Source organism: Cygnus atratus, chromosome 6, assembly GCF_013377495.2.
Source record: "Cygnus atratus isolate AKBS03 ecotype Queensland, Australia chromosome 6, CAtr_DNAZoo_HiC_assembly, whole genome shotgun sequence".
In the NCBI taxonomy this organism is placed as follows: Eukaryota; Metazoa; Chordata; class Aves; order Anseriformes; family Anatidae; genus Cygnus; species Cygnus atratus.
In genome coordinates, this window is record NC_066367.1 from 24,169,046 (window position 1) to 24,185,306 (window position 16,261).

Genomic DNA, 16,261 nt, shown 5'->3' on the forward strand with positions numbered 1-16,261 from the left:
CAGTTTTGCTGAATGCTCATTTCAACAAATCTGACTTTTTAGAGTAAAACATCACTTCAAAGTAAGATAAATGAAAGGACAGATTCCGTGATTTAAAAGTGAAAAGAATACAGGGCTTGATACTGAAATGGAAGAATCTCTTTTGGGCTGAGCAAAATGTTTTGCTAGATATAAACCTAAAAAATGATTTGTTGAACTGTCTCGGGGGGAGGATGTGTTTCAGCTTGAGCCAAAACAAATTTTTCTTTTTAATTTCCCCTTCTGCCTCCAAGCTGAAATATTTATTATTCACCCACTCTCTTTTCCTGTACAAATGACAGTAGATATGCAAGAAATTGTGACGTGTTGTAATGTCGACTGTCTCATAGTGGAACAAATTTTGTTTAAAAAAAAAAAAAAAGAGGTGAAAGTCGTGTATCAGCTGAATGCAATGCCTGGGGAAAGCAAATGTGCATGGTGGTGTGTTCAGAGAGAAACGTGCTGTTGTTGGCTGTGTCCTCCCAACAGTTGGCAGCTTGTGCAAGCAGAAGGACCCCGAATGCGACAAGGAGACTTCTGAGTGCACTGACTTCGATGGGGTTGCACTCTGCCAGTGCAAAAGCGGGTACTTCAAATACAACAAGATGGACCATTCCTGCAGAGGTATTGCCCTTTATGCAGCATTCTTGTTTTGGCCTGAATTCTGCTTAACTTTTTTTTTTTTCCCCAGTTAAAAAAGTTGTGCGTGTGTGTGTGCCCTGTGCATCACTGTGTGTGCAAAAAGCATGATATTATGAATAAATATTAGCAGCTCAAGTTTCTTTTTGTTAGTTAGGGGACTTTTCAGCAGACACTGGAGATACAGTCTCTCTCTAGGAATAATATTATCTCTTTCTGGAGCATGCTGTGAGTCACAACGATGGAGAAGAGGGAGAAGGGGGCCCGATTGCTTTGGGCTCCAGTTCAGTGGCACAGAGCAGAGATGTAGTGCAGCTCTGCCTGTTTTGATTTTGTCTGAACTCTCGGCGAACTTGAGATAATTGCTTTAAACTCACAAGCTTATATCAATACATCATCACTATTTTTTAAATAAGCAAGTATCTGAAAATGATTATGAATTTATTTTTCAACGGGGTTCCTAACAGAAATTTTAAGCTTCAGGGTTATATTATTTTTTAGCTACTCCTCATATCATGAAATTTCTTTTGCTACATCTTAAACAAGGTCTTTGTCCTTGTGCCAGCAGTCAGAGTGACTTTTGTGGGATCAGGGCGTCCACTCCCTACTTGTAGCAGTTTTGGTAGGTCTTCTTAAGAAATTCAGTTTTCTGATGATATATCAATAATAATTTCAATAATGGTTATATGTTGTTTCTGGCAGTGTCAGCAGGGTTGCTGTTGAAGTAGGAGATGCTTTGTCAGTTCCAAATCCGATCAGTGAGAGAAATGTGTCTGGAAATAATGCATGTGCTGCAGGCTCTGGGCTGGGCCCCTCTGAGATGGGCATCCCTGGCTGCTGGGTTGTGGTCCTGCCTCTCCTCTGCGCTGTGGCTCCAGGCAAAACCTTTCTCCTTTTTACTTCCCTCCCTCCCACCAACTTGTATTTTGGGGAGGATTTTTATTAGGAAATACTGACTGCCTCCACCTCGACAGGCAGAGAGGGGCTCATCCAGTGAGTGGGGAGCTGAGGTGACTCCTGGGAGGATTTTGCCCGATTCTTTCCCCACCACCTATGGGGGGAACCATCCATTTGTTTTGGACATGACCTGTGCCAAGTAGTGGTGTAAAGATAAATACCTAAAAGGCTGCAAGGCACTTGAATGTGATGGTTATGGAGTGCTATGTGATGTGACGTCTCGTAGAGAGGGAGATGTGATCAGTTCCTACCCACTTGTCTTATTTGCTGTGCAGAATAAGAAAGACCAACCCCTACACTGTGAGGTTTCAATTTCCCACCTTCAGCTCTCTGCTGGCACTAGGAAACATCTTACTGACCAGCTTGGGAGTGCCTGAGGGACAGGGATGGTGAGGGGTTGAGGCCAGGTGAGCCTGGGGATGGTGGTGAGGGGTTGCTGCCAAGCGCACGGTGTGATGCTCCAGCGATGTACCGGACTGTTGGCATCACTATCCCCATCTGGGTAAGCCAGGCCATCAGGATTTTAAAGTCTTTTTCAAAAGCCATGCTATGGCCCTTATTTGAAATTTAGGGCTATTCTCTCCCATCAATACAGCACGTAATATGCCAGGCTCTTTTAAAATCTCTGCCCTCTTAGTGACTAAACAGGAACTGCGGTCTCCTGAGCATCCGACCCTCATTGTGGATCGTGGAGACGTGGAGTGCTAACTCCCATTATGTCCTTGCAAGGAGGGAAACAGCCATTGTGCTGCCCCATCTGGCCTCCCTGTGGGAGGTTTGGGTTTGCTTTTCCCCTCCTGGCTCTGTCTGTCACCTGGGGCATGCCTGGAAGGTGTCCCCTGGAGCCAGGAAGGGTCCCTTTGAGCCAGGGCAGTTTGACATTTGGGTCAAGGTGTGCATTCAGTCATCTCAGGGTCCTTGCTGGTTTCAGCCTTCCTGGTGTCTTCAGGGCTGCTCTAGTCTTTCTAGAGGGCAACAGCCCCACTGTGCCAGCTTTTCTGAGGCATACAACTCGTAATGTTGCACATAAAGTTCCCGGCACTAAGAGGAGCAGCTCACAAGCTGTCCTCTCCTTGGAAAGGTCTCCAGAGAGACCCCTGAGCCTCTTTTGGGAAGGCAGAGGCAAAGGATTCCCGAGCAGAAAAGCAAGACTCAATAGGTTTGCTTGACCCCTGACACTTAAACCTCTCCTCTGCTCCCTGCTCGCATCTGAGAGCTTGCCAAGTGAGCGTGACAGCACAAGTCCCCCGGGAGTGTATTCAGAGGAGCAGGAATGATGCCAGAGGAGAAAGCAAAGTGGCAGGAAAAGGGAGCAGTGAGGAGAGGCAAGGACATAAACTCTGAGCATTAAAGCTCTGCATTGCTTTAAGTAAAATAAGACACAGAGACACACACCTTCAGGACCTTGCTTTTCCTTTTTCCAGCCCCCGTGGAGCTCCCAGGCTGGCAGCTATGTGCCAGTGGGTCCCCAGGGCTGCCCCAGCCCAAGGGGGCTGCAGTGCTGAGGCTGCTCAGGATGCGTGTGCCCGCATGGCTGGGCACAGCTCCTGCACCTCTTGGATGTAGCAAACCTTTTGGGATGTAGCAAACGGCATTTCCATATGACCACAAGCATCTGAGAGAAGAGTGCCAGGCATCCTGCAGGTCACGTCCCCTGAAAAGCCGGGACTGGGACAGAGCTGCAGAGGGGGCCTGGCAAGCAGAGGAGTCCCAAGCTCTGGCTCAGGCTAAAGCCATGCCTGGTGCAGTTTAGGGGCACGGGCAGGCAGGAGAAGAGAGGTTTTGTTATCCCTGTGCTTGCGACATCCAGTTCTGGGAACCAGAACTCAAAAGGGTCAGAGAGAATGGGAGTGTTCAGAGCAAAGTTGCAAGAGCCAGGGAAGCTTGAAAATCTCAGAGCATTTGGCTTTACAAGAGGCAAAGGAGTGATCTGATGGCGAGGAGGAGAAATGGGATAATAAAACCTTTTCCAGCCTACCGAGAAAATATCCAAAGACTGGAATTTGACATGGGGATAATGCAGAACAGAAAGAAGGTGAATGTTTTTAATGGCTGGGGAAATTAACTTTATGAGCATCTGACCTAGGGTTGTGGTTGATTGTCCGTCGCTGGAAATAGTAAAATCAAGCTTGGATGGTTCTGTAAAATGTAGTTCCAGTTCAACTATTGGATTTGAAACTGGAATTGAATTTAGGGAAGTTCTGTGACCTACATTATGAGAGAGAGGTCATGGTCGCATTGCTCCCAGCTGGCACTGACACCCCTTGTTATTGGTGCTGCAAGAGCCATACACTTCTGGGTCCTGCTAGAAAACTAGGGGTCTCTCTTGGTTTATTATGGTATTGCCAGCCCATCATAATAAGCTGCACATTTGCCCTCCTTTTCTCCTCCCTCCCCTCCTGTTCTAGGTGCTTCTGAAAACAGGTGGGCTCCAGCTGTGCCAGGGGAATGGCATCTCCTGTGCTGTGCTGGGGAGGAGGCGAGCGCTCAGCCACCCTCCCGCAGCTCTGCAGGGGCAGACCCCTGCACCCCGAGGGATTTCCCTGAGCTTGGTGGGGCTTGGCGAGCCCCCATGCTTGCAGCTGCACCTTATTCCTGCGGCTAGAGGTCAAGGCAGAGGGAGGAGGGCTCAAGAGCTGCTGTATTGCTGTTTTTAAGCATACAAGTGTTGGGAAAACAATCCACGAGCAATGCCTACTGAGGGACTAGTGCATGAAAAAGTGCTGATCTCAGCAGCAACCCAAAACTTGTAGTTGTGTGCCCAGTGGGTCACCACCTTTGCTGTTCATCAGAAGCATAATACAATTTTCTCAGGTCATTCAGATGATGAGATAGCTGTCCATTAAGCACAGCAGTATGGCTTTGGGGTTGTTTTTTAACCAACATTTTATACGTAGCAGTTTCTTGGTTATTTATACCTAGTCAAAAATTTTATTTCTATTCAATACAACTATACTATCATGAAATATGACATCTCAAACTTTGATTTAGTTCCAGCTTTAAGAGAAAAAGAAAGTGGCATTTTTCATGAGGTAAAACATAACATCTCACTTTGGGTTAATCGCAGCTCTGTGGATAACATTATCTGGCAGTATTAACAATTAAAAACAATGAATAACGTGCATCATTGCTAAAGTACTACAGCTTAAGTGAGGTTTCAGAATGAAAGCTGGTGACACTTGCAGATTTTGTTCGCTGATATTTTGTGAGAAACAATACAAGCATGAGGTGAGTTTCCATTTGGGCAAGGAGGGATTGTGTCAGGAATTGTTTTACCAGCTGCCCACCCTGTGGCAGGCTCCAGGTTAGCTCTTGGGAAACGCTGAAGCGGCCCTGTTGAAGCCAGTGGGAGGTGAGTTTAAGTTCTTAGCATTTTGCTTAAAACAGAGGAGACAGAGTCGCATCAGAGTGGGTGGTGGTCCTGCTGCTGTCAGTCCCGAGGTTGGATGGGGAGAAGCTGCCGAGGGAGGCAGCGATGGTGAATGCCTCCTGTGCACCACTGTGCGGTGCTCATGGCCCTTCTCTCTTGTCTGCTTGTAGCCTGTGAAGATGGATATAAGCTGGAAAACGAGACCTGTGTGAGGTATGGTGACTGCTCTGCCCCCTCCTACCCCACCATCCTTCTTAATCCTGCTTTGGTGACCTGTTGGCACAACCAAGCTACTGAAACTCCCTCTTGTTTTCTGTTATCAGCTGCCCTTTTGGCTTAGGAGGGTTCAACTGTGGAAACCGTAAGTACAGAGTTTCGTTTCGTTTCATTTCTCTTCACTTCACTTCATTTCACTTCATTTCCACTGTGTCAGAAGTGGGAAATTTGCAACAAGTAATTGCAAATAACTGTGTCTAAAACTCAGTAGGTGCAGACTACTCTTGTCAGGGTTTTCTGTTTCCTCAATTTCTGTCAAAAATTATTTTGTCGACCAAAATATTTCATTGACAGAAATTATTTCTGTGACAGAGTTGAGTTAATGTTATCTGCTAACAAGATCAGTATTTTCCTTGGAGATCTTTCTCTGGATACTCTGTCATGATAGCGCAGATAGCGTGAAGCAAGATATTTGGAGGTAAATCCATGAAAGATCAAATGAGTTACTGAGATTTATCAGTAAGGGGAATTGTTCCCCCCAGCACACAGGAGCTTCTCCTTTCCTCAGCAAGAGATTCCCAGCTCCATCTATTTCACTTGAAAAATTGCAGTAATATTGTTTACAGAAGGAGGGAAGGCAGGAAGCAAACAGTTAATCCCCTTGTATGAGGACTGTGGATATGTTTACATGAATACTTATGACCGCATTGCTGTCTCTAAGTGAGAATATGTCTTTCTTGTCCCTAGCATACCAGCTCATCACTGTGGTGATTGCGGCTGCAGGAGGGGGACTTCTGCTTATTATGGGCATAGCGCTGATTGTCACCTGCTGCCGGTAGGTACCACTACCAGCCGTAGTTACACCTCACCTAGCGCTCCATGTAGGAGCCCTGAAGGATCAAAGAAACATAGGTGCACAGGTACAGCTAAGCAAGCAGTTTAAGCAGAAATATTTAAGTATTGCCTTGTACTTTCATTTGGGACGTGCCTTTTCTTTTTTTTTTCCAGCAGTCAGGTTAATAAATTCAACTCAGTGTCTCTTAATTGCCTGGCAATTGTGTCCTGTATGGATGGAGGGGCAAAGAAGTCCTTCCCACTCAGAGCCACAGGGCACCAGGCAGTAGCCTCCAAAAATGCAAGCTAAGTAGGAGAGAGGAGTTTAGTCAGCAGGAAGGGCTTCTGGGCCATTGCTCAAGAGGTGTGGGAGTGCATTCAATGCTCTTTTCCTCCAAGCACAAGTCCTGCACGTGCTCTCACTGTGTCTTTCCCTCTCAGACACACACACGCACATGTAGTTCCCATACTAGCAGATAGCTTCGGAGTAGAGGCAAGATGTGCTGCTGAGGTAGTTATGCTTCATGATTTACATACCATGAAAAAGGGCTGCCTTGCAGTAACACCTTCTGCCACCCATTCCAGCCCCCAAATCTAGGATTTCAAAGCTCTCTGACTAAAGTCAGCAGCTGGATTTCTCAGTAGCAGCAAGGCCCAGCTGGGAGGTGAGATGGTCACTCCAGGTCCCAGTGTGCAGATCTCTGCGGGGACAGACCAGTCTTCTCATCAGTCCTGGCCTTTGACAGGCTGTGTGCTTTCCTGGAGGGTACTCTGCTCTGAACTGGGAATGTCACCAAAGTCCGCTCCTACAACATGGCAGTGATGTAGGGGTCTTTGGTGTTGTTCAGACTGGCAGCTTGCCGGCCTTTCTTCTCAGGAATTAATGTGGTGCCTGGAAGTGCTACAGTTAAGCATTTGGAGACTTGAATAGTGTGGGGGCTTTCTTGCATTTTTCATTCTTACTAGGCTTTTTCATTGACTCTAGTGAACATGCACATTTTCAAGAGACAAGGGGCTTAAATTGAAACAGGAGAGGTTTAAACTGAATGTAAGGAAAAACTCTTTCACCAAGAGGACAGTAAGGCAGTAGAATAGGTTGCTCAGAGATGTTATGCTATCTCTATCCTCAGAGATTTCAAATCCCACCAGACAGTGCTCTGTATGGCATGGTCATATGGCTCCTATCTGTGCCTTGGAGCAGGAGGTGGACTGTAGCCTTTCTGAGGTCTCACCTGGTTATCTTAGTTCCCAGTGAAAGTTTGCAACATGTGGTAAGTCTCCTGAGATCATGTCAGAAATGCACATAATATATGAGGATAAGTTACATCTTTTCGCTTTCCTTCATTCTTTTCTAAACAGAAAGAATAAAAATGACATAAGTAAACTCATTTTCAAGAGTGGGGATTTCCAGATGTCACCATATGCTGAATATCCAAAGAACCCCCGAGCACAAGAGTGGGGCAGAGAGACCATCGAGATGCAGGAGAACGGAAGCACCAAGAACCTATTGCAGATGACAGATGTGTATTACTCGGTATCTATCCATAGCTTAACTATTAACCCTTTGTACCTGATACAGCAAAGACACGTTCCTTTATTTTGGGAATCAGAGATACCTTTCCTGAAAAACAAAAAAGCTAAGCAAATGGCTTCCATAGACAGCAAGGCACTGGGAGTTCGGTGGACTCCAGCTATTACTTGTGTGGTGAATACCACAAGGAGGTGTCATTAGGAAGAGTGCTAGGGAAATGTCTAGGAACATTTTGGTAGATGCCTAAAAAGCCCTATTGTAGAGTAGAGAAGGAGAGTTGAAGGTTTGGGGCAGTCTTGTAGGAATCTCTGTGGGCAGTTTTCTCCCTTTCGCTCTCACTGATGATGCTGGAAGGTTGAGACCTCTCCCTGGGGGTTCTTCACCCCCGAATGGGAAGATGCTGGTCCCTCTCTTCTTCCACTCCTCCCCTCTCCAGGGTACAGGCCCCTTTCTGAAGCCGGAAGGATGCATAAGAAGCATCCCTTCAGCTCTGTGGGAACAAGCATCAGGAAGGAGGTGGTGAAGGAGTAATGGGCTGTGTAGGGCAGAGGAAGAGTCACAATACCTGCCGTAATGGACACTAATACCTGCGTGGTTGGTACCAGCTGCTAATGTCTATATCCAGAGCTGTTGTATTGGTGTATCGTTTGTCACTAACCCACATCAATATACTGGATGCAGTCAAGATCTGTGTGGGGTTACTCATTTCAGTGAAGGTTGCAGGATTTCATCCAAATCACACTTTCTGGACTCCTGCTTTCCAGAGAAGAGAGCAGTGAGCAATACTTTTTTTCTGGCTTGTATTTGAAGTTTTCCCAAAGCAATTTTACTGGGTTACACAGCATGAAGGGAAATGAGAAAAAAAGTCCTTCCAGATAATACTCAGAGAAGGAAACAAACTTGGCTTTTCTACAAACATTTCCTTTAAGGATGACTCTGGGACAATATCCTGAATTAAGGAGTGTTATTTCAGTGCCTGAGATCATCAGTACAGTTCGCTTGGATTAAAAATTAACTGTGTACTTAGGCTGCACTTGATGGAGTCAGGTAAACTTCCAACCAGGTAAACTTCAAGTCTTCTAATTGGCAAGATGTCAAAACTCAGTTGCGTCAGAATACTGCCCTCCAGAAAATGCATAACTCTCACAGTGAAAATCATTCTAAGTTATAGAGATAATTAGTGATCATATTATTATTCCTTCTAGCTACTGAAATAACTGCTGGGAAAGGTGGTAAGGATGTGTTGGAAAGAGGATTTGACTATGAGAATAAGACCCTTTAAAATTTTTTTTTATTATTTATTTATTTTTGCTAATACAGCCAACTGGACTGAGAAATCCTGAACTGGAAAGGAATGGACTTTATCCTCCCTACACTGGTTTGCCTGGATCTCGACATTCATGCATCTACCCTGGACAATACAATCCATCCTTCATTAGTGACGAAACCAGAAGAAGAGACTATTTTTAGCAGGACAGAGAGGGAGTGGAAGACTGACGCAAATTGGCCCTTGATCCCTAGGTACAATGTGTTTCCTGGCAGTTCAGCCCACACCAATCTTACTCTTCCCATATAACAGGACGATCTTTGAACTCCATGCCAAGCATTGCTGACCTGAGGAATGGTTACACTTGCTGAGCAGCAGTGAGGAAGAGGAGGAAGAGGGAATGGCTCAATGTGCACATCAGTAAAAGACCCAAGCGGAAGCTCGTGCATGTACTCCGGTTTTGTTCTGTGCTGCTTCTTCACCCTTTACGCTACATGGCAAGCATCGATAAGTACAGGCAGATGAACTGTGCCCAGCACCCAGTGAATACCACTAGGGAGTGTTTTGTTTACAGATCTTGTTCACTGTTGACTGTGCTTGTCTTCTTGGCCAACCTTCATGCAAAGATTCACCGTGTGACTGGTTTTAGTAGGACAAGTTTGTCCACTCCCCTTTCCCCTTGCTGCATTGCTTTTTGCTTCGTATGTGACAGGAAATTGGCTAGTCCTCTGGCCCTTACCTTCATACTGGTAGAAGTTCTCCAAATGGCCGGGCCCTTGCTGAAGGCTGGTGCCTGGCAGTGTTGGCTGAATTCATGGGTTGATTGTCTCCAAGGAGTAGGGGAAAGTTAGTCATACCACTGCAGTTAAACTGAAAACAGGCACAGTTGATTGTGCTGCTCTGAAAACTTACATATATAGGGAAGAGTCTGTGTATGTTGTCGTTTTGTCAGCCAGCATGGTTCAGAAGTGATGACACTACACATCATCACAGTGCTTCTGCATAGGATCATATGAGGCTGTTTACTTGCAGGGATTTAAAGGCTTATAAAAACAGCGATAAAATGTAAAATACTTGCTCATAAGGAAGAAAAACATGAGCTGGGAATTCACCGTGCCTCTTATGTGGAACTCAAGGAAGGAGCAGTAAGGCTATGTCTCTGGTTGGGCAGGCGGCACGTGAGTTCTGGGCACTGTGGGTGGGACGTAGTTTTCAGCCCTCCACAGCCACCTTGACTTCAGGAGGAGCTGTGGAGGCTTTCAATACATTGGAAAATAAGGCTCTCTGTAGTCGGTTGCATTTAAGGCAGAGAGAAACGTGATGCTTTTAATCCTAGTGGAGCAAAGATTTCATATCAGAATAGGTTGATTTCTTCTGTCCTAGTTTCGAGTGATTCAAACCAGGCAGGTTTCCTCATCTAGGTGTTAATTCATATCAATCACCTTGGCAAAAGCTGAAGAATGTAAGTTATTATATTCCTCACCAAAGATCAGATCAAAAGTTTATTGACTTTTTTTCTTTACAGAGCAGGGTGTCAAAAGAGATCTTATTACTGATGTATATTTCCCACTTATTTTTACTGCAGAGATAACCTAAGTCATCGCAACCGCAGTGCCTCTGTATGCCTCACCCCTTACACACCACCTAATAACAGCAGTGTGGTCTTGCAGAAAAACAGATCTTTATGGATGCCTGGGGCAGTAGGCTGTGCACTGACGTCATTTTATGGTGACAATGTATGAGACTTAATCCACAATCAAACTTGCAGGTGGTAGTACACTGCTTATCTTATGTCACATGTAGGCAGGGAATGGATGCTTATGCTGCCAAAGGAACTATATTTAAGGAACATTCTAGTTGCAGTATCCAAAATAGTGTAACAAGTAAAGCACAAGAATTGACTGTTCCCAGTGTTTTCAGCCTGTGAATGACACTCTTCTCCCCGTCATAAGCATCCAACATCTTAATTACACAGGGTCCACTGGATGATGTGAAGCAAGGGCTTGGCCCTGCTGTGTCCTGAGGTCCTTCAAAGAGGATGTTGGTGGGGTTGTTCTTGCAGGGGTGAGTTTTTTACCTAACACCAACTCTAGTTTTGAGCATGCCTAGGACGGATGGGACTGCCTCTCCCATGGTATGGAGGAGGGTTTTGTCCCTGTTACAGATGAAAATGGGGAAGCTGGGGCTTTGTGCTGGATCTAAATCCAAAGTGCATAGATGAGCACTAGAATCTGTCCCTGTCTACTAAAGCAGCTTATCAAAAACTAAGCATGTCCCAGCAGTGATGGTAGGATTTAGCTGCATGCCAGCATTTCCTCAGACAGGAAAGGGTTTAGGTATTTACTTATACAAGGTACGTTTAATCACTTGTTTAGTTTGAAGGCTGTGAAATGTTCCTTTGTGTGACAGGTGCAAAGACCAAAGTATGAAATACCAGCTCACAAATTCAGATTAATCCTTCTATATAAAGTGTAACATATGGGTTATATGAGCAAAACTCCTGGTCTGTATCATCTCACAGCAATTTGCAGATTGTCAGTGTCTCAATAAACCCAGCAGGATTTTCTAGGTGAGGACTGCAAAACCTGGCTCTTTTTCAAAAGAACAAACTTTATTGCACTGAAATTTTGTCTCTGCCAGAACAGGTAAATGTTGGGGAAATTATTATGAAATTAACCCATTGCAGCTTCCTTTTGGTTTTGGTGAGAAAAAAGTCAATGCTTATGCCACAGGAGAAGGAAAGGGGTCTCTGCTGACCTGCCCCTGCCAAGACCTTTACTGGTGTTCCAGGAAGGGAAGAGGAGAGGATTTGGGGAGGTGACAGCCCCGAGGTCAGTGCAGGTGCTTACGCGCGTGGGGACCCAGGAAGTGTCAGCCAGCCCTGCTGCTCCCCGCGAAGCGATCCCTCTGTCTGCACCCAAACCCAACGGCTCCACAAAGGCAGAGAGGATGGGTGGAGTACAGTGTGTTTTGTCATGGTTTGACAGTAGCTTTACTGCAATTAATTTGCAATAAATTACTACCGCATCCCAGTAGCAAAGGGCTCTCCCTGCTGCAGCAAGAATGTGACCCGTTTCCGTGCAGCTTGCCTCTGCTGAAACTGCCACCAGGATCCTCTCCATCTGCTTGTCTGTTTGCCATCAACAAAGCGCCTTTTGGTAGTGGTTTTAGGTTTTGCTGATCCTGCTGGATATAAGTCAGGTCTCCATGTGCCCTATCAGGCCCTCAAGTCCGCCTTCGAATGTGGATACCTCCGTGTTCAGTACCTAACTCTCCTAGGGTGCCTAAGTAAGTGCAGCTTGTTTCTCAGGCTATTTAGATTGCTCTTAGCTACCCCAAATTGCAAATTTTGAGCACACTGGATGCTTTTGCCAAGGAGAATTGCTCTCAACTATCCAAGAGGATGAGATAGAAATGGCATGTTTCTTGTAAGGAGACTGCAAGTGGCTCAGCCAGATGTGGGGAAAGGAGGTAAAGCCACACCAACATTGCATGGAAATCTGCTCGTACTCCTGGCTGCTGTGGCCAGCTGAGCTGTCAGCAAGGGGCCACGGGCAGGTGTGTGGGAGTATTTTTGATTAACTTTGGGGGGAAAAAAAAAGCTAATTCTGTTGCTTGAAAGAGAAGGATGTAGGAGGCATATGTTTGCTGCTATAGTGCTCTGACAATTGTGTTGACAAAAGCCCCTTGCCCAGAGAAATACCCCTGGCAGTCAGCCTAGGAGAGGCAGTCAGAATGAACAGAGCAGCGAGAGGCAGGCTGGAGGGGTCATTGAAAAGGGGTGCAACAGCCTCCCTGTGTCCCTGTCCTGCACTGCTGCTCATCCTGGCTGACCCTCCCACGCTGCATTGGAAAACCAGAGTGCTTTTGCACACTGTTGAAACCTCAAAGCACTGAATTTGGCTGACGTACGGAGTATAGGGAACAGGGATAGTATGATGCCTTTTGCCCTCCACATTTATAGTGTTAAGTAAAAGACCAGCAATTAATCTTTTAAGCTTTTTCAGCACGTCCCATAAAGTTTCACTGTCACAGTCATGTACAGAGACGTTGCCTGTGACCTGCCTTCTAAAAGTGATTTGTTTCCACAATGAGCAATAGGAAAAAAAAAATCTAAAAATAGCAATAAATTGCATTTACTGAGAGGTGTTTGTGACTGCGAAATTGTGCCAACACTTGTAAAGGTTGTTCACCAGGGCCTGAGAGAGCAGCAGAGTGGTTTTGGACACTGCTGCAGCCACGTGATGTGCTTCCCCGGGACGTGTTCCTAATGCTGGTCAATGGCTATATCCGTTCCAAATCCATCTGGACTTCTCATTCCCTCATAGTGATGTTTAATCTTTAATTTTCTTCCATAAATTAACAAGAACAGATGCATTTTACTTAAATGTTCTTCCTATGCTGACTATTGTTTTTTTCCTCTTTACACATAAAGGACCCAATCCAGCATCCACTCTAGTGGGCTGGGATAACTCTTTCACAGATTTTAATGAAGTTTTTTTAGGCCTGAATCATTCCACTGTCAGGGTCACTTGTGTGTACAACATGCATTCCTTCAGCTCTGTTTTCTGCCCATTTCTGTGACATTGTTGCTGCCTTTTCATGTCGTATTTATTTTTTGGATGTATCCTTATTACTGTAGCAGAACCTGTATTATGTGAGATTGAACAGGTTGTTCAGGATCTGTAACACCTTTCTGAGAAGAGGATGAATGTGAATTTTGTAAAGTTTTTTTTTTTTTTTTTTTTACTGATCAGCCAATGTGTTTCCCATTGTGTGAGATCTTCTAGGGATGTAGAGATGCTTCATGCATTCACAGATAAGAACTACCCATCAGTTCACGTACTTGTGCCTTCAGAAATGAAACGATCTCACAGTTTTGAAAGGGGTATGCACTGTGTGCTTGTAAGATTTTGGGAGTCTTGCAATGTGTATTTAATTCTTCATTCCCTTGAACTGTTGGAATTGAAAAGCAGGACAGAAATCTGTAAAGAGGTAAGAAAAAAAAAAAAGAGGAAATTTAGAAAGAAAGGAAGAAAAGAAATATACTTCCTTGTTTTGCAGAAGTAAACATCGAAATTGAGTGTAATACTGTGGCTTCTGTACTGTAAGGTTATGTTTGGGATGACACGCCTCTTCTATGTGTGGTTTCTGTTGTGTATGAGTAATATCCTTGTTGATGGAAAACCTAAAGTGGGTGCCTAATGTTCCTCAAAAGTCATGTGTAAATGCTAAGTCCCCTGGTCTTCCTTCTGGTAAAATGCTCAAAGGGATGGGAGTCTTGCTCGGGTAATTGCTGGAGCAGGTGGCCCACAAGTCTGTAAAACCCAATATGGAAGAGTCCTGGGGAATGCAGTAAAAAGTGATCAGTTCTCTTGAACAGTGCCACAGAATTTGCCTGACATAAAACGTCTGTTATAAAAAAACATTAGGATGGTTAATGTTAAAGAAAAAAGGACAGATTAAATATTTAATTCTTTCATAGTGAAGTCTGTTTCAAAAGGTAAATTTTAAGCATTTGTTTGTGCTTCCTCTATCAACCTGAATGTAAACCTGCGTTATGTTCTTCACATTGTCCTGCTTCCCTCCCTGTAGCTCTGATTGTTCGCTTCCAAGTTGCTGGGGTTCTAAGGACGTTTTCCAAACCAGTATTATTTAAAGTTGTATCATATTTTCAGCCTTCACTAACTATACAGTACTGTAGTAGCAAAATATAATTTTTAAGGATTGGACTATTTTTATACCTGCATCCAATATTATTAAATCTGGCGTTCTAGTCAGTATTATAAAAGGATACAATAAAACTATGAATATTAGTTTGTCTCAGCTTTTTTATTGTCTAAAGCTTTCCCTGTAAAGAGATGCATATCTGACTTTTAGATTGTTTTAACAATAATTAGAAGTCTAAACTATAAAATAAGAAATTTTATAGTACTTCTGTTCTTCTAGTGTTGCTTGGTGATTGAATAACTGAAGTGTAAAGCAAGGAGAAAAGGAGTATGTTCTGTTAGTTATGCTAAACAAACTTTTGCTCAGCCTAAATGCAAGTTCTTTATCTTTATTTCAGTAATATTAAGCAACTCAAAGTTTAATTTAAAAATTTTCCTCAATTTAATTTTTCACCCATCTGGAAATGCTAGAATTGGTGAAATTGTGTATGTGCATGCTGGAGGGAAGGAAAAAGTTGGCAAAGGTTGGTGCACAAGGGCTTTTTGCAAGGGCAGGAGACTTGACCACAGCGAGGTTGGTCCCACATCTCTAACTGCCACTGCAGACTAAGAAGAGACTGCAGCTGAGTCTCTCGAAGGAAGGCTGATCCCTTGAATCCAGATGGACACAGTGTCTAGGGAAGAGGTGTGATGTGGAAGAAAATCCTGAGTAATGGTAGGCATGTTAATCTGGGGCGATCATTCCCTATTTTGCGCCAGAGAAGTACAACACTCAATTGTGACAGCAACTGGATGGGACCGTGGTGGGATACATCTGCTCTACCAAAAGTGAGACAGCCAGTCTGAACCCACCACCTGGCTCCTCCAGTACCCTGAAAAGAGACAAGCATCAGCAGAAGGTAACTCACCCCATGGTAAGATAACCCTCTACCTTGACAGTGGTGTCACAAGACCCCGCATGACCCCGCATACAGAAAGCTGCACTAAATGATGTGAGTGCCACCAGCAGAGCAACGGTGAGTCTAGAACATAGTTCTTGCTGCATCCTGAAACTTGAGTCTACTTTCTCTAGTGATACAGTACAGAATAGTGTTATAATATACAGCTTGCTCCTGAGTACAGAGGGACAATCCCTTCCCTAGTCCTGCTGGCCACGCTGTTTCTGATGCAGGCCCACATGGCATCGGCCTTGTAGGCCACCTGGCACACGGCTGGCCCACGTTCAGCCAGCGGCCGACCAGCTCCCCCAGGTCCTTTTCTGCTGGGCAGCTTCCCAGCCACTCTTCCCCGAGCCTGTGTCGCTGCATAGGGTGGTGTGCCCCAAGTGCAGCACCTGGCCCCCAGCCTTGTTGAAGGCCATGCAGCTGGACGTGGCCCATCAGTCCAGCCTACGCAGGTGCCTCTGCAGAGCCTCCCTCCCCTCCAGCAGGTCAACACTCCTGCCCAGCTTGGTGTCATCTGCAGCCTTACCAAGGGTGCACTCGATCCCCTCATACAGATTATCGATAAAAACGTTACACAAAACCAGCCCCACTGCCAAGCTCTACGGAACACCACCAACGGATTTAACTCCATCCGCAACAACTCTTTGGGCCTGGCCATCCAGCCACTTTTCTACCCAGCAAACAGTACATCCATCCAAGCCAGGAGTGGCCGGTTTCTCCAGGAGAAGGCTGTGGGGAACCGTACCAAATGCTTTGCTAAGTCCAAGACCATGACACCCACGGCCTTTCTGTCATCCACGAAGCGGGTCATCTTAT

At 45.2% G+C, this 16,261-nt stretch overlaps 1 protein-coding gene across 1 annotated transcript in view; it reads left to right on the forward strand.

Moving 5' to 3' along the window:
• HEG1 (heart development protein with EGF like domains 1) overlaps positions 1 to 14,648 on the forward strand; it is a 44,807-nt gene extending 30,159 nt beyond the window's left edge. Inside the window, exons 16-21 of the mRNA XM_035536741.1 lie at positions 508 to 642; positions 5,155 to 5,197; positions 5,308 to 5,345; positions 5,948 to 6,035; positions 7,394 to 7,568; positions 8,886 to 14,648. Coding sequence (XP_035392634.1) covers positions 508 to 642; positions 5,155 to 5,197; positions 5,308 to 5,345; positions 5,948 to 6,035; positions 7,394 to 7,568; positions 8,886 to 9,035 — 629 coding nt within the window. The 3' untranslated portion in view covers positions 9,036 to 14,648. The remainder of the gene's footprint in view (positions 1 to 507; positions 643 to 5,154; positions 5,198 to 5,307; positions 5,346 to 5,947; positions 6,036 to 7,393; positions 7,569 to 8,885) is intronic.
• The last annotated feature ends 1,613 nt before the right edge of the window (positions 14,649 to 16,261 follow it).